Here is an 18,308-nt window from a genome sequence, read left to right as displayed (position 1 = left end):
GTGTCAGTGGTACTTCCTAGCTTCATGATATCTTTCCTGAGACGATCAGACCTTTGATATAGATAGTGACCTCCCTCAAGAGACCAGGTTTGGGTCAGGCTTTACCCTTGGAGCTTCCTAGAAACTCAGTCAAGCGTTTGTCATGCTGGGTTTTTTTTTTTTTCTGTCTATTTTTCAGTATCCTAGGCTTCAGGTGGGAATCATCTTTGTATATTCTGCACGCCTGACATATAGTAAGCTCTCAAGTGTCTGTTGAGTGAGTAAGTGAGAGATTGGAAGAATGAATGAATATGTTGAACAGAACAGGACCAAAGACTGTCCTGGAGGTTTCCCTGTGGGCCCTGAATCAGTAACTCTTAACTACAGGTATTCAGTCAGGTTTGCCTCTGCTTCTTAGCATTGTCATCCTGCCTGAATTTTTCTGTTGTGTCCATAATGATGATATGAAAGCCTGTGCCATTAACCTGCAGGCACTCTGTTCGGAGTGACATTGGCATTTCCACCTTCATCCTAGGAGAAGGAAACTGGGCAGGTTTGACACGACTTACTCCTAGTGTACATGCTCAGTGTTTCCTAGTTTTTGTTGTTCATTCTTTTTTAAAAAAAAATTTATTTATTTATTTATTTATACATACATACGTACATACATACAATAAGTGAAGACATTCCCTGGCGGTCCAGTGGTTAAGACTCCACACTGCCAATACAGGGGGCACAGGTTTGATCCCTGGTCAGGGAACTAAGATACCACATACCACGTGGCGCGGCCAAAAGAAAAAAAAAATCAACACAATAAAGGCAAGAAAAATTAACAATTAAAAAAAGATGCAGAAAATAAAGAGAAATATCCTTGGTCACCTTCCCAGGGTTACCTCTGTTACCAAGTTAACAGGGATCCTTTTAAACTGTTTTCTATTCATATATGTGCTTATATAAATATAGAGGGTTTTTTTGTGCTTTTTTTATAGCATGAATGATATTGATCTTGAAAATCATTCGGTTTCGGTGTATATGGGCTACCTTTGTTTTTGACTGTTGTATGATACTTCATAAGGCAGAGGTACCATAATGTAGTTAAGCATGTGCCATATCTTGGATAGTTTATTTTTTGTCCTCTTTTACTGTTGTAGGTAGTTGTGTAATGAAAAACTTTCTACAAGCCTCTGCATGTGTGAGGCTTTCAGATTGCTAGGTCAATATACAATGCATTTTTAATTTTAATCAATACCACCAAACTGCCCTTTAAAGAAAGCTGTATATTCCACTAGTGAGAGCGCTCATTTCCCCACATCTTTGCCAACAGTTGATATTATCAATCTTTTTCATTTTTGCTGAGCTGCTGTGTAGATAAATGGTATCTGGTTATTTTAATGTGTATTTTCATGATGGTAGGGACCTTTTATATTTATTGACCACTTGTATTTCCTCTGCACTGAATTGCTGGTACCTATTCTCCGCCCATTTTTCTACCGAGTTGCTTGCTTTTCCTCGGTGCTTCCTTTCCTACATGTGCTGATATCTGCCCAGTTAGGAATGCAGCTTAGCCTATTGCAGAGGTTGGTTTTAGGCTCTCCAGTCTTGTTATTTAGTCTGTAATATTCTGGCATTTTCCTTGTTCTCTTGGATTCCTCAGAGATCACCTGAGAGGTTTCTTGAGCCCATCTCCGAGTTTCCTTAGGGCCCTGGTGTGCTAACAGCTGGGCCTTTTCCATCTTCCTCCCCACCTTGGTCTTTCAGTCTCTCTTAACCAAGGTTGTTCTCTTATTCATGATGAAGTTCATTCATCTTGATGAAGATAAGGAACTAAATCCAGAAGTTGAAGAATTCAACTTTATTTGTGCTGTGGTCATCTTCCCAAGCAGAGATACCTATGTCTCATATTTTTTTTAAAGTTCTCTCCTTCTTTATTTTAATTCTTAGAAAATAGAAAATTCTGTTTTATTTTACTTTGCTTTAAATAAACAAACCTCAGTCCCTTCTAGACTTTACCGTTTCTGTAGGCATTCATGTAGGCCCATTCCACTGGATTTGTATTTTATCTCTGCTTGATGCATTTCTTGTGTCCTTTTATAACGTGAGCTCTGAGAGCTCCCTGTGTTTTTACATTGGTTTCTTTCTACCAGCAATGTTAAATGGGTTCATTCTTGTGTCCCAGCTTTGCTCAGTTCTTCGTGCCTGACTAGGGCACTGGGTCAAAGATAACTTGAGAATGAGATCAGGCTTAATAGGAAAAAGTGCTGTGATTGATAAGTGATGTCTGCCTTGAACCGTTCAGGATGAATTTGCTAGCTGAGATTAGGATTTTTTTGTTGTTGTTTTTTTACTTTTTCCTACCTGAAGATTTTGTAATTAACTATCAGATTTTTGTTTTAGAGGGGCTCCTTCCCTTTTCCACTGGGCTGCCTTCCAGATCTCAGGCCATTTTTATTGTCCCTAGCTTTTTTTTTGCGGTACGCGGGCCTCTCACTGTTGTGGCCTCTCCCATTGCAGCGCACAGGCTCCGGACACGCAGGCTCAGCGGCCATGGCTCACAGGCCCAGCCGCTCCACGGCATGTGGGATCTTCCCGGACCGGGGCACGAACCCGTGTCCCCTGCATCGGCAGGCGGGCTCTCAACCACTGCACCACCAGGGAAGCCCCCTAGCTTTCTTCTGAACTTTTAAAATGTGTTCTTACTATGCTCTTAATAAACTCTTAAAATCCCATAATCATCTTTGCCCAAGGTTTCTTCCCCATTTAAAAAAAAACAACTTGTTATACCTTCTGACGCAGATGAAAAGCAGAATAACATTTCCTCTTAATTTTCTGGAGATGAAATTGTCAGCCAAGGAAGTTCAGACTTATTAAATGTTCTATTTTACCAGAATAAGACGTTCAGACATTTGGTTAGTTAGAAGTATTCATCATGCAGGACTACATCTTGCCTCTCCTCCACTTTGGTGATCTGCTCTGCAAAACCTCCATCTCTGTTACGTGGGTGGCCCCAACCATAGCTTTTTGTTCTCTCCCTCCTTGTTTCTCACCCAAAAGCTTCTATCCTTATTCATACAGGCAAACGCTTTCTTTATGAATGTGGTACAGTAGGACTTCTGACTGTAGGTAAAAGAAAATGCAAATTTACCTTAAAGGGGGAGGAATTTATTGATTCATGTCAATGAAAAGTTCAGGATAGCTTCTAGCTTTAGAAACAGTTGGGTTCAAGGCTCAGACAGTATCATTACAAGTAATTCTCTCAGGCTCTGCCTGCCTGGGCTGGATTCATTCTTAAACTCCATGTGGAGTTCCCTGGCATATCTAGGACCTGGTGGCTAGATAGCTGCAGTAGCCCCAGACTTGTATTGTCCAAGTTAAGTTCAGCAGGAAAGAGCCAGAGTCTTATCCAGAAGCTCTGAGGTCTTATTCTGATTAGACAGGCTTAGGTCACATTGATTCCCAAAATCACATACTGTGGCTAGGGAATGCATGTACTGATTGGCACAGACCTGGGATACATGCTTCACTTCTGAGAACTAGACCATGGGGACTGAGAGCCATGTAGGGGTGGATTTCCAAGTAATACTAGAGTTATGGGCAGAGGAAGGAGAAATGACTTGATGGGATGTGGTAAACGAGATGCAGGCAACCAATATCCAGGCCACCTCCTACTGTATCAATTTCTCTTGCCTTAAGTACTAACTCCTCCCAGAGTTTAGTCTCTGAAGTTGGGTAGACCGGGGTTTAAATCCCAGCTTTACTACTTTCTAGCTGTGTCACTTGTGCAATTTCGGTATGCTTTTTATTTATTTATTTATTTATTATTTATTTATTTATTTATTTATTTTTTTTCGGTATGCTTTTTAAACCTCAGTTTTTCTAAGTTATCGGATTTTTGCAAAGATTAAATTAAATGAGTGTATAAAGTGCTTACTTCGCACGTTGCCTAAGACATAGCTGATACTCCATCTCAGCTATGCTAGCTTCCATAGGGTTTGGTTTAACAATGTCATTGGGTCTTTTTCCTTTGCACCCTTCCAGGTTCATCGTTAACCCTCTGGATTACATTGATGATGAATCGCCTGTGAGCAAATCATACTCTCTCCCTTGCCAGGATGTGCCCGTCCCCTAGCAGTGTGAGCTGTGGCTCAGCAATCCAGGCTGCCTCCAGCGCTGTCCCTCAGCCTGCCCCTCGCCGCTCTCCTCCTCCAGCCTCCTCCTACATCCTCTAACCACAGAGGGCGCTGAGCACCCTTGCTGCACCTCCTGCCTTTGTCCTCTTGTTTCCTACACAGGCTTCAGGGTCTCTTGATAGACAAGTATTCTTGAGACCCCAGCCCTATGCTGTAAGGAGCACCGAGCACTGCTACCAGAGCCTCCCCTCTACCTCCTTCTGTCCATAATTTCTTCTCCCCTATTTCCATGTTCTTCCACTTACCAGACTTTGGATTCTGGTTTTTGATTCTCTACAGCCTCCTTGAAATTCGTCTTCTGAGTTCCCCCCTGTTGAACTGGTTATTCTTCTCTTGTCTAAGGATGTCTTGTTCTTTCCAGTAAGCTAAAGCACTAAGCAAGGAGGTCAGCTTGTCGTTACAGTTCACAAAACTGACAAGCAATTCAGACAGGAGGGGCTATCGGAAGACAACTTATCTCTTTTTATCAGTTTCCAAACCTCTCTGTGGTGGTCTGTGGTGTAACTATAGTCCTGTCTTGGGACTGAAGGAACTTATAGCCTAGTCACCTTTGGCATAACATCCAATCTCCTTAGTAGGATCCCTGCCTGAGTCTGGTCCCTGCAGATGCCTTTGGCTCACATTATGCTATTCCTTATCCTCTCGGCCCCAACCATACTCAAATTATTGAATTGGGTGCATTTGTCTGTACTTTTGTCCACTTAGTCTTTAATTCTACAGTTATTTATTGAGGGCATATTGTGCGACAGACACCGTTAAGGATACTGAGAAATACAGCAGTCTTCAATAGAGAGGCAAAGTCCCATGCATTCTTGGGTGGGTGAGGGGGAGAGAGACCGTATCCAGGCAAACAAATCAACAAGATGATTTTCTGTCATGATCTATGCATGAAGGCAGTAAAATGGAGTGATGAGATGGGGAAGGACTAAGGGGCAGGGAGTAGCCACTTTTGTTTGGGGGGTCGGGGGAGGCCTCCATATGGGGAAGGTGTGGAGGTGAGGCCTGATTGATGCAAGAAAGTTGCATATGTAAAACTTCGAAGAAGAGTGTTCTGGGCAGAAGGTATGGCACTTACAAATGCCCTGAGGCAGGAATGAGCCCAGTTTATTCAAGGAACAGAAAGCTAGGGAGTTGGGGCCGAATCAAAGCGAGCTAGGGGGAGAAGAGACTGTGGTGAGCTCTGGCAGGTAGATGGAGGTCCGTATCGTGAGGCCCAGGATCCCTCTGGGCCCTGCTCATCTGCTGCCCTGGCCCTCACCCTTATTAGGACAATTCAGCACAGCCTTCAGGTCCTAGCCTATGCATATTTCTTCCTTCTTTGACCCTCAGTGTGTCAGATGCCTCTGCTTATAGCACTCTTTCGTTCCTTATGCATAGAACTTTCATGTTAAAGTTATGTTGACCTGCTTTCTCACCGTCACCCTGCTAGACTGTACGCTCCTTGAAAATGAGAATAGTCCTGGCACATAGTAAGCGTTCAGTTAATGGATGGGTGTGTGGATGTTTGGCTGGCTGGGCACGTGGGTGGTTGGATGGATGAAGAAAACTTCTACCTGTAAGATGTTCAGATAAGAACTTGGGGTGTCTGAGAGCAGTCTGAGCTCTGCTGTGTGATTGATTGTGGGGAATCAGCCTGCTCAGAAGTGGCCCACACGTTTCTGGCTATCTACACTCTCTTCAGAGCATGGAATCTTTGGCCTTCCAAACTCTGATCACTTTGGTTAAAGTGTGGCAGGACAACACCTGAGGTTGGACAAGCCCCTTGGACCCTTGACAGAAGTAATTTATAGACATGTTTTCAGCCCAGGTGCAGGGCTTTGGGGTTGGATCAGATGGAATTTGAGTCCTGCTTATGTCACTGGTTGCATGATTCAGAGCAAGTTGCTTAACCTCTCTGAGTTTCACGTTCATTACCTATAATGAAACAATAATATCTCTAGCTTTGTGCAATGATAAGAAGAGATAATGTATTTAAAGTGCTTAGCTTAACTTACTTTTGCAGTTAGTAAGTGCTCACCATAGTCCCTCTCTTTCAGTAGCGACAATTTATTGTAAGTAACCTGGTGCTCATGTGAGTGCCCTCAGCCTCTCTGGGCTTGACAGTACTGACCTTGCAAGATTGTTGTAGGGATTAGAGATGGCTATGTCAGGTTCCTGGCACACAGTGGGACGCAGCATATAATAACCAAGCATTGGCCACAAAAAATGAATGACCCAGACTGTAACTGCCGTAGAGAGATGGGAAGTGAGTGAGCTTGGTGCGTGCCAGAGCTCCAGACGGGCTCGGGTTGGGCTGTGACAGTTGAGCGTTACTTACCCAGCTAGAAGGAAGAGGGAAGGATTCTCCGGGCAGGAATGAACAAAGTGAGGCCACCTGGCAGCCATTATATATCTTTCCTTTCTTCTTCGTCTGGTTTGTCAGGTTCTTAAAACTTCACAGGGGACTTTGCCAATAGCCACTCTGCTGAGGCAAGTGACAGCCTCAGGTAGGAGTCTGGTGTTTCATTTATCCTTCAGTCTCACTCTTCTCTGGGGGAGGACAGGCCCTCTTCTTGTTTATTTAGAGCAGAGCGTGAAAGGCAGCAAGTTATCTTCCCCCATCCCAGGGGAACTGCCCTATTTAACTCTGGGGAAAAGTAGAAACCAATTCCTGTCTCCATTTCTCTCCAGCTATTTCCTTCCTCAAATCTAGGAACTAATTCAACTGAGCACGCCTGCCTTCATGCTCCCTAGAGACTTTGGACCCATTCTCTTCAGCCTTTTATACAAGTGTATGGACTGTGCTCAGGGTGGGTTCTAGCTTTTGAGCCCACTGTCCTGAGCCTTGGGGTCAGTGCTCAGGAACTTCTGCCCTTTACCTGGCTCAGACCAAACTCTCTAAGGATATCAGTGGCCTGACCCTTGTTCTTGGGCTATTAGTTTGGTCATTTAGGTATGGTGAGTAGGGAGGGATCCTCCAGTGGGATTGCAACAGAAAGACTGTGTCTGCCAACAGGACCAAGGTCCAGCCAAGCTCCTACAAGCTGTTGTTCCTTTTCTCACCCAAGTCTTTGAATGAGATTTCAGGTGTGTGTGTGTTTAACATTAAGATAGAAGTAAATATTGTTCCTTATTTCCTGGTGAGATAAAGGGTTTGTAGGCAGAATAAAATAATAGCGTACAACTGCTTGGTATGATCTGTTTACTTCCAAGTTCTTGTGAGGGACAGGAATAAGATAGAAGTATCCTCAGTCTGAGATAGGTGCTCTTCCCACTTGCAGGAGAAAACAAGGATTTTCTCTAAGCAGACATAAAGCATTGCTGTGATGTGCTGAAAATGGGGGTGCCTAGTCCCTGCCAATGATGGGCTCAGCCCCTTGTATCAGTTAGGGATTGTGTTTGGTTACCAGTAATAGAACAACCCAATTTAGGGTGGCGTAATCAAATTGGGTTTTAGTTTTCTCACTAGCAGGGATCCAGAGTCAGTTAATTTGGGCTAATATAGTAGCTCCATGATGCTGTCAGGGACCCAGGCTCTTTCTCACTTTCTACCCAGATTTTGGCAGGTGGCTTTCATCCTCATTTTTGTCACCTTGCAATCCAGCATAGAGTCTAAATTCCAGGCAGGAAGAAGGGAAGGGTTAGCTAAGAGAGCTAAGCGTTCCTTCTTTTAAAGGCTTTCCTGGAAGACCCATCCAGCAATTTCTGTGCACATCTTATTGGCCAGATTTATGTTACACCGTCAGCTCCAAGGGAGGTTAGGAAATGTAAGTTTTTTGCTGGGTACATTGCCACTTTGAAAAAACTGGGGCAAGGAAGAAGGAGGGAATAGATATTGGAAGCCAAGACATTTGCATTTGAGGACACGCTATGTGCCAGCCCCGGTGCGGTGCTCTTTCTGTGCATTGTCTCCTTTAATCCTCAAAACGACCCAAGGAGGCAGGGGTTGTCCCCATTTTGCAGATGAGGAACCTCAGACCAGAGAGGTCAGGGACTTGCCCAAGGTCACCCAGCTTCTATGGGCCAGAGCCAGCTCTTGAATCCAGGTCTGACTGGCTCTAATCCTATGCACTCTGGGTTTGTCAAGCTTGAGAAGTGACACACGTGGCCAAAATGGTCACCAAATGTCAGGAATTCCCTGTGTCTTTGAATAGTCACTGATTCCGGGTGCTCACAACGATAGTAATGACCTGCACAAGAAAGGCTTGTGTCATCTTAGCTGAACATCTGTGTCCTGCATGGCCAGCTTCTCTGAAGTTGAAACCGTCGCTGAAAGCCAAGGAATACTTCATCCTTTCCCACCACTGTGCTAAATTGAGCATTGCAAATCTGTTGTGACAGATCTCCTGATTTGAGAAGTCATGTGTTACATTGGTGGGAATGCAAGGAGAAAGGGAGAAGACCAAAAGACACTTTTGCCTTAAATCCTGTAACTTACTAAGTTAAATGTTTGTCAGGTAAGGTGGGGGAGTCGGGAACATTCCCTTCACCTTTCTTACCTGCAGCCAGAGCCTGAACGTTTTGGACACAAAGGCATACTCTCTGAGGTGAGTCCCAGCAGCTGTGGAAATAGAAGCTGTTCATAACCCCGAGTATTAGGGCCTAGAAAGCTGCCAGGTAGCAAGCAGACTACCATTCTTTTTTTTTTTTTTTTTTTTTTTTTTTCTTTTTGCGGTATGTGGGCCTCTCACTGTTGTGGCCTCTCCCGTTGTGGAGCACAGGCTCCGGATGCGCAGGCCCAGCGGCCATGGCTCACGGGCCCAGCCGCTCCGCAGCATATGGGATCCTCCCAGACCGGGGCACGAACCCATATCCCCTGCATCGGCAGGCGGACTCTTAACCACTGCGCCACCAGGGAGGCCCCAGACTACCATTCTTTTAGCCATCCTCTAAAGGTTTGTTTTGCAGTAAATGCTGGTGTCAATCTGAGAAAAGGGTTTATCTTTCTCAATCAACTTTATATTCAGGACGTGTTGGCATGTATTGGAGTGTGTACACTCATATGTACACACACAGTAGGGACTAATATTTATAGTTACAAGTTAATTCCAAGGTTAGTAAAGACTGGCAAACTCCATGATTTGGGGTCAGTTTATGAAAACAGTATTAAATGTGGTTACCATGATTAAATCAGGCTTTAGGATTGTCTGGGTTTGACGGCAGAGGCTATTTTCTCTACTACTTTCTTATATCCCCTAGTGCCTGTACCGGTGGGGATATATAGGTTCTCAATAAATACATGGAAGTTGATTGGTAAAGAAAGAAAAATCCCCGTTACAGTTGGTTTGGCTAAGACATGGTACCCACGACCCCCGGGTTCTAAGGTTGAAGAAATCTTATTTTATTTTATTTTATTTTAAAATTTATTTTATTGAAGTACAGTTGGTTTACAATGTTGTGTTAATTTCTGCTGCACAGCAAAGTGACTCAGTTATATATACATTCATTTTCATATTCTTTTCCATTCTGGTTTATCACAGGATATTGAATATAGTTCCCTGTGCTATACAGTAGGACCTTGTTGGTTATCCATTCTATATGTAATAGTTTGCATCTGCTAATCCTAAACTCCCAATCCATCCCCACACCTCCCCACCCCCTGCAACCATAAGTCTGTTCTCTATGTCTGTGGGTCTGTTTCATAGATAAGTTCATTTGTGTCATATTTTAGATTCTACATATCAGTGATATTATATGGTATTTGTCTTTCTCTTTCTGAATGACTTCACTTAGTATGCTAATCTCCAGGTCCATCCATGTTGCTGCAAATGGCATTATTTCATTCTTTTTAATGGCTAAGTAACATTTCATTGTATATATGTACCACATCTTCTTTATCCATTCATCTGTCGATTGAAGAAACCCTCTTTTCCCTTCAATTCTAATGTCATCCATTTAGGTGCATACTCGTTTTACTACATGGCTTTTATGACAAGGGGCTGTTTATCTTTGTGGTGGGAATAACAAGGAGGTACAGTTACTTCGGTCTCACAATTGGAGTAAGCAGGTTATAAAGCTTCAGTATCTTGGCTGGGGTGTGACCCAGAGGGCAGCCAGAGCTTTAATCTTCTAGACAGCAGCCTAAGCACACCACTAAGGGGTGGTTTCCTGAATTTGAGAAACAGTAGAGAAGATAAAGGCCAACTTAGATGACTTGAAGGCTGGGGTTACACTGATGTGGTGATGGGAGGGAGGATTAAAGGAAGAAAAGAAAGACAAAGTTAAAACCTGTAATGTGTTCATTGTGGAACGGAGTTGTCCCTTTAAAAACTTACGGTAAGAATTGCTTTTTCTTAAAGTGCAGGTCCCTGAATATTTCCCATATGTTCTACTATTTGAGCTTATAGACTCACTGGACTTTAGGAATGGAAGGGTCCTTGGAGATCACCATCTAAATATGTCATTATAAAATGATGTAATAGGACTCCTTCTGCTGTAAGTAATGGAGACCAAACTCAGACTAGCTTAAGTGAGAAACAGAATATATTGATGCCCAACCAAAAAGTCCAAGGATATATCTGGTTTAGGTATGGCTAAATCTAGGAGTTCAGGTCAAGTCTTTAAGATTCTATTTCTCTCCGTCTGCTTTTCTTGGTGTTGGTTTCACTCTCAAGTAGCTGCTTCCCATGTAGTCGTAGCAGCTCAAGACCAGCTCCAACCAGAGTCCTAGAGCTCACTCTGATTGGCCTGGATTGGGTGATGTGTCAGCCTCTGAGCCAGTCACTGAGACTTTGGAGCCTCAGCTCCACAAGGACTTGTAGAGTCAGCAGCACCTTTTAAACCACAAGGACTGAGCGTGGGGGAGGGTGATCCCCAAATGAAAACTGAAACACTGTTAGAAGAAGGGGTGGGAGATGGGGGGGAAGATGTCCCCTAGTGAGGGATAGAAGGAGGTCCAAACAAGCTTCCCCCCCACCCCAAAGCTTTGGGTTTTCATGGAGAAGTCACGAGTACATGGACATGAGATGTGAGATCGCTTTTCTCAGTTTCCATGCCTAAGTTAAGGCCAACAGTTCAGCCTGCACACACTAAGAAGCAGACCTGTGTTAGGGTTTGTATTTTCACTTTACATTGACATTTTAACCAGCTCCCTGACTGGATTGATCTGCCCTGAATCAGTGCTGATTATTGGTAGCTGAGGTTCTGAGGTATGTTGCAGGGACACCTGAGGTCTGGCCACGGAGATGTAAATGCAGCAGCATTTCCATTGTTCGTTCTCCTGTTGAAGTGGAGAACCCTCAGGCTTGGCCATTTCAAGGAGTGATGGATGTCTAGACCAGGACCTTTTTACCACGGAGCACAAGTCGACCAGCTGCCCATTCAAGGCTCCCTGGTAATTTTCCTGGTCCTTCTGAGCTAGGCTGGAGTGGGTCCCCCCGCCTCCCCAGTCTAAGCTCTGCTGAGCTCATGGAGCTGCTGCTGTTGTCTCTCTGGTGTCAAGTAATGAGGAGGCAGACAGAACTAGGACCCAAGGAGGTGGGGAGAAAGGCAGCTTCCGGTGCGAGGTGGGCCATGAAAGAAACCTGCCCTTCTCTATGCCTCAGAAGCTCTTTAGCCTCGGTTCACGTCCTCCCCTGTCATCCCCACCCCGTTCTCCTTTGCAGCTTCCAGGTCTGCGTACGTGCAAATCATGGACGTGCATTTGGCGAGGCAGTAGAGAGCAGTGGCTACAGCACATGGGCTCTGCAGTCTGCCTGGGATTAAGCCCCGGTGTCTCTCTTTCCCAACAGTATGGTCTTGGGCAAATCATTTATCTTCTCTGTGCCTCAGTTTCCTTATCTCTGAAATCTGACTAATAATTCTTCAGAGAACTGTTGTCAGGTCAGTGTTCTTGCGTTCCTGTTTGAGCAGTTCCCCGACAAGATAGATAAGTAGTCATATAAAGAGATTGCTGGGCTTCCCTGGTGGCGCAGTGGTTGAGAGTCCGCCTGCCGATGCAGGGGACACGGGTTCGTGCCCCAGTCTGGGAAGATCCCACATGCCGCGGAGCGGCTAGGCCCGTGAGCCATGGCTGCTGAGCCTGCGTGTCCGGAGCCTGTGCTCCGCAATGGGAGAGGCCACAACACTGAGAGGCCCGTGTACCACAAAAAAAGAAAAAAGAAAAAAAAAAAGATTGCTGTGCCAGTTCTCTACTCACCATCTTGGAAGAATGTTAATTATGCTGCTAATTGTACTTTGGGCTGTGCTGGATGCCAGTGGGAGAGACCCTGGGCTCAGGAGCCTTCTATCCAAGCTGACCTGCCCCTGACAGGCAGGTGGACAAACAGCAAAAGGGAAAGGCATGAGAATACCACATGTACCATTTATTTGTTCATTGGTATTTATAGAGCTCCTATTCTGTACTGTTATTTCATGGAAGGTCTGGGCATACAATGAATGGCCAGCTGGGCCTCTGGCCTGAAGGAACTCATAGTCTACTTGGGCGCTAGATGAGTAAACATGCAGTTATGGTCCAGTGTGATTAGTGTGATAGTGGGGTCAGCTGAGATCCTGATCTAGACTGGGGGTGTGTGTGTGTATGGTGGCTTCCTGGAGGAGGTGATGTTTAAGCCAGATCCCAGAGGAGTAGAAGTTAGGCCCGCAGAGTAAGGGAATAGGTATGAAAGGAGCTCCAGGCAGAGGGAAGAGCCCATGCAAAGGCCTGGAGGTAATTGGAGTGTAAAGTGTATCCTTTGGGAAGTCTTGGCTGGGGGTTCCAGTCTGGATCGGGCTGAACGTGCTGCTGTCATTGCAGGGACATGGAGAAGGTGGAGCGGCAGGCGGTCCCCCAGGCCAACCACACAGAGTCCTGTCGAGAATGTGGCCGCGTGGGACCCGGACATGCAAGGGATTGTTCTCATCGCAACCATGAGGATTCCTTTGGATTCGAGAGGCGGGAGCAGGAGGAAGACCGGTACCGCTCCCAGAGGGACCCACTGGAGGGCAAGCGGGACAGGAGCAAGGCCAGGTCCCCATACTCGCCCGCTGAAGAGGATGCCTTGTTCGTGGATTTACCCTGTGGCCCGAGAGGCCAGCAGGCTCAGCCCCAAAGGGCAGAGAGGAACGGTGTGCTGCCTGGCACATCTGGCCCAGGAGAGCAGAACGGGACTGGCGGGTACCAGCGGGCCTTCCCTTCCAGGACCAACGCTGAGAAGCACAGCCAGAGGAAGAGCAGCCTGGCGCACGTGGAGCAGTGGGCAAAGGCCCAGAAGGTGGACGGCAGGAGGTCAGTAATGGACTCAGGATCACTGCCGCTAATGAGCATAAAAATGTCATAAGAGTAGCTATCACTTACCCAGCACATGCTGGTACATGCCGGCCTTAAACTCTACCTCTGTTATCTCCATAAATCCCTGCAACAGCCTTGCAAGGAGGGGCGATAGCCTCAATTTATAAACAAAGAAATTGGGGCTTGGAGAAGTGAGGGAACCTGCCCAGGGCACACAGATAAGCAGCAAAGACAGAGCTTAGACTCAGTCCGTGAGCCTCCCATGTGCACACGAGATTATATCGGGGGTAGGGGTTTCCCATTCCCCAGGGAGCGTGCCTTGAGACTGTCGGCATGTAGACAGTAACTGATCTTCTCCTCTTACTTAGCTACTTCTCTGCATCCGGGAAATATCTGTAGCAGCTAGAGTAAATACAGATCCATGTTTAATTCCAGGCACGTAGAGAAGTGCTCAGGCACTGTTGACATTAAGCATTATTATACCCATTCCTTCAAGAAGTGGTTTTAATTATTTAGAGGGAATGCATCTCTTGCTATTTGCAAAGCACTATCTGTATTTTATTATAACTTTAGATTAATTAGGACACATTTATGAATGTGAAGAATTCAGGGTCACTCAGTTTCCACATTGTCCTTAGAAGCCACTGTGTGTTGTCTTCACCTTGAAGACAGCAAATCTCCCTCGCCATCCTCAGGCTTCTAAAACAAACCTCAGACTGGAGACGAGATAGCAAAGTCGTGGTGCATTCAGAAAGCCCGCCAAGGGCTGGAGGGGCCACAGTGGATGTGTCAGAGCTCAGGCCAAGTCTGCCACAGGCCTGATACACATGGTTTAAAGTGCCGCTCTCCATTCTCCCTGCTGTGAGGCCCACACTTTCCACTGTGGGGTCTGGAGGCGGCGGTGCTCCAAGGGGAATAGGCTAGGCCTCTTTTTAGGTGGGTGGGGCTGTTGTGAATATGTGGGTGTCGTATGCATGTGTGGGTTGTGTAGCTTCTTTAATCTGGTCCAGGTGGGCTATTGTGAGGTTAGGTGGTGGAGAACTCACTGGGAGTTAATGGAAACTCCCTAAGCAGTTGGTAGACATTGCTGTGGGTCAGACTAGGAGAAGGAAGGCCCTTTGTGTTGTAGCTAAGATACCTTCCCATTCCCTCCTGGGACGGACCAGGTGTCAGTTCTGTTTGATCAGATTTTGTGTTTTATTGAAAATAGCTACTGCCCAAAAACACAAAGGAGGGAAGCTGCTATTCTTGGTGCTGGGCTAGGTGGACCTCCTAGGAGGTAGTTCTAAGTGACCTTACTGCTGAGTGAGATTGGAAAGCTGGCAGGGGTTGTATCGTGCAGGTCCTTATAGTCTAAGGTAAGGAATTTGGATTTTATTTGAAAAAGCAATAGGGAGAGCCACTGGAAGGTTTTAAACAGGTAAATGATGTGATCTGATTCACAAAGAAGATAAGAGCCTAGGGGAGAGGCTGTTGCAGTAGTCCAGCATGGTGCCAATGGAAATAGAAAGAAATAGATTTGAGGTACATTTTGGAGGTTGAAACAGAAAAGCTTGTCAGTGAATTGGATGTGCAGGATGAGAGAAAGGGAAGAGGAACAAGGATGACCCCTTAAATGTTGACTTAACAACCGGGTGGTTGTTGAGATGGGGAAGGCTTAGGAACAAGTTTTGGGGGCAAATCGGGGTTTCCATTTTGGGGACTTTTAAGTTTGAGAAACCTATTAACTATCCAGTGAGGGAGGTGTTAGGTTAGGCACTTGGATATGGATTGTGGTGTGGAGGTTTGACATTTGGTTGGACATGCTGATTGGGAGCAATCAGTGCATAAGTGGTATCCCAGCTTGGATGTTAGCAACAGAAGGGGGATCCAGTAGAGGAGACAGTGTGTCAGAGAGAAGCTACTCGTGATAAGTTAGCTGTTTCCTTTTATATGTATTGATAGCAACTCTTAGGAACTGAAGTCGGTATGGGGCTGACTAGGGCAGGTAAAAGCAGGAGAAACCAGAAATAGAAGCAGATAGAAAGGGCATGAGTTTGGCCCTGATAAGCCTGTGTTTCCTACTGAAGAGTCTGGATTTAATCTTGAAGGCCCATGAAAGCCATTGATGGACTTAAAACAGGAGCATGGCATGATAGTTTCTAATATTTAGGAGGGTGGTTTGAAGGGTGTCGGCAGGGAAGAGGCCTCAGGAGATTTTTCAGACTAGATATTCCTTACCTCATCTCAGTTCTCACACAGCAGGTCCATGAATATGGTGAAGAAATTTCCCAGGCTCTTCTGATGTACCCCACCCAAAATGAGAATGGCAGTTTTAATTACCCCTTGTTTAAAAAACTTTTTTTAATTAAAGTAATACCTCTATATAGTTTTAAGAATTTAAGTAGTATGACCCCATCCATCCCTATTCCTGATTCCACCACCTTTGAGGCAACCACTTTCAATTCTTTTAGTAGTTTTATGTATTTATCTCTATATTTCCAAATAAGATAACTAAAGAAACAGCAGTATGTTTTCAGTTTTAGTTATCTATCGACATTCTACTCTAGATGATAAAGATTCAAGTCTCTTATTCCCCCCCTCTACCTTTCCTTTCCAAAGACACACTTAGCCTTATCCCAGCTTCATAATATAGTTATAGCATAATTTTTGTTTAGATCACTAGTCAGTTTTTACATTAATTGTATAATGTGAAGTATAAATATTCACAGCTGGGCCATGTAGTATACAATAATTAAATTTCATTTGTGGTACAATTTTTTATTTTCTGGTGTTGATAATTTTCAGGCTTATAGCTTGCTTAGTTTTCTCTGTACCCATTATTAATTCATCACCAAATTCATAGCTAGATGTGTAAATCTCTCTTTGCTCAGTACCCTCAAATAATCAGTAATCTACTTACAAGGTAAAACACCCAAATAAGACCAATGGGTAAATCCTGAAAAATAAATGTCCTCCTATTTTATTTCAGAAACCTAGATCTACTCCCCAAAGACCAACCACTATATTAAAAACAAAACTAAAATCCATGTTCTTCATCTTGCTTTGTTCCACTTAATATATCAATAAATATATCGATAGATATTTTAAGATATCTTGGCTATCTATATCAGCACATATAGACATTAATTTGAAATGCTGCAGAGTATTGCATTGTATGCATCTACAGTGATCTTTATACAATTTCCCTATTGATGGCTAATTAGGTTGGTTATAAACATTTACTATTACAAACTGTGCTGCAGTGAATATCCGTGCTTAATTGTCTTTGCAAACAACTGCAGTTACACTTGAAGAACAAATTACTTGAAGTGGAATAACTAGGTCAGAGGATATATGTGATTTTAATTTTGATTGATATTACAAAATTGACCTTCAGCAATGCTGTTTGAGTTTATACCCCACCAAGTGTCCCTGTTTCCCCACCCCACATCATCTCTGAAAACTACTATTTTAGGTTAACTGCTTGCTCTGGTGACCATATAGAAGATGGTTAAATGGAGAAGAGTCTGGAAAGAACATGACCAAGTGTGAGGTGGTCATATTTTGGGTAGGAGGCGAGGAAGACCTAAACAAAAGTGGTAAAGATGGTGAGGATTGTGAGGAGGGGATGGGTAGGATACCTAGACATTGAGATTGGGTAGGTATAGGGCTTGGGAAACTGATTCATCCAGGGCTGGAAGGTGAGGAGGGCCACAGGTGGAGTTGAGGTTAACATTCAAGTTTGACTTGGTTAATAGGTGCATGTGGCGCTGTGCACAAGATGTGAGCATGGGAGAAAGAAATGAGCTTGAAGAGGAATGTGGTACCTGTGGAGTGGCCAGGTGGAGATAAGCAGTAGGTTATAGGGAATGTGGGTTCAGCTTAGGGAGAGATTTGGAAGTCATTGCCCTAGAGGTGGTAACTGATGCCCTGGCAGTAGTCAAAATCACTGAGGGTTGAACGCTTAGAGCAGTGATTTTTTTTTTTTTTTTGCGGTACGCGGGCTTCTCACTGTTGTGGCCTCTCCCGTTGCGGAGCACAGGCTCTGGATACGCAGGCTCAGCGACCATGGCTCACGGGCCCAGCTGCTCCGCGGCATGTGGGATCCTCCCAGACCAGGGCACGAACCCGTGTCCCCTGTATCGGCAGGCGGACTCTCAACCACTGTGCCACCAGGGAAGCCCTAGAGCAGTGGTTCTTAATCGTGGCCGCACAATTTGGTCATTTGAGGCCCTGCTCAAGAGATTTTGCCTTATTTGGTCTGGGGCAAGGTGAGGGCATCAGTCTGTTTTAAAAGCTCTCCAGGTGGAGGGAGACGCAAGAGGGAAGAGATATGGGAACATATGTATATGTATAACTGATTCACTTTGTTATAAAGCAGAAACTAACACACCATTGTGAAGCAATTATACTCCAATGAAGATGTAAAAAAAATAATAATAAATAAATAAAAGCTCTCCAGGTGATACCAGTATATGAGAGAGGTTTGACATTTACTGAGGCCTGGGTCCCATGCTGGAGAATCTGATTCTGATGATCCGAATTTCAGCCTGGACATCAGGAGTTTTCAAAATCCCCCCTACCCCTGGTGACTGTAGCATGTAATCAGGGTTGAGAATAACTAGCTTAGAACAATAGCAGAGGGCCAAAGGCAGAACCCTGAGGATCTCCAGTCCAAGGGGGTGGGCAAAAGCAGAGTCTGCATAAAGAAGTCTAGCAGAAGATGGAGGAGGAAAACCGGAGTGTGGTGAGGGAAGTTTCATTTGGAAGGAGTCCAGTTGGCAGCATGAGACTGCTCCCTGGATGTGGTGCCTTCTGAGGAGGCTGGGTACCACGGAAGGAGAATCTGGAATGTCAGGGTCTCTCTGCTGGTCTCATGCTCAGTAGCAGAGACCTTTGGTTCCACTGAGCTTCTTGATGGGCTTAGATGAGTAGACCTTAATAGAACTAGAATTTTGAAGTTAAGTCAAGAG

The 18,308-nt window shown here is 44.9% G+C and overlaps 1 protein-coding gene across 2 annotated transcripts in view; it reads left to right on the top strand.

Moving 5' to 3' along the window:
* PLEKHA7 (pleckstrin homology domain containing A7) overlaps positions 1-18,308 on the top strand; it is a 214,369-nt gene that overhangs the window by 151,764 nt on the left and 44,297 nt on the right. For both annotated transcript variants that reach the window (XM_060104315.1, XM_060104314.1), the window contains exon 10: positions 12,880-13,350. In XM_060104315.1, coding sequence (XP_059960298.1) covers positions 12,880-13,350 — 471 coding nt within the window. The remainder of the gene's footprint in view (positions 1-12,879; positions 13,351-18,308) is intronic.

Source organism: Mesoplodon densirostris, chromosome 7 (genome assembly GCF_025265405.1).
Source record: "Mesoplodon densirostris isolate mMesDen1 chromosome 7, mMesDen1 primary haplotype, whole genome shotgun sequence".
Lineage (NCBI taxonomy): Eukaryota > Metazoa > Chordata > Mammalia > Artiodactyla > Ziphiidae > Mesoplodon > Mesoplodon densirostris.
The sequence above is the reverse complement of the archived record's forward strand: the minus strand, read 5'-3'. Positions and strand labels throughout refer to the sequence as shown.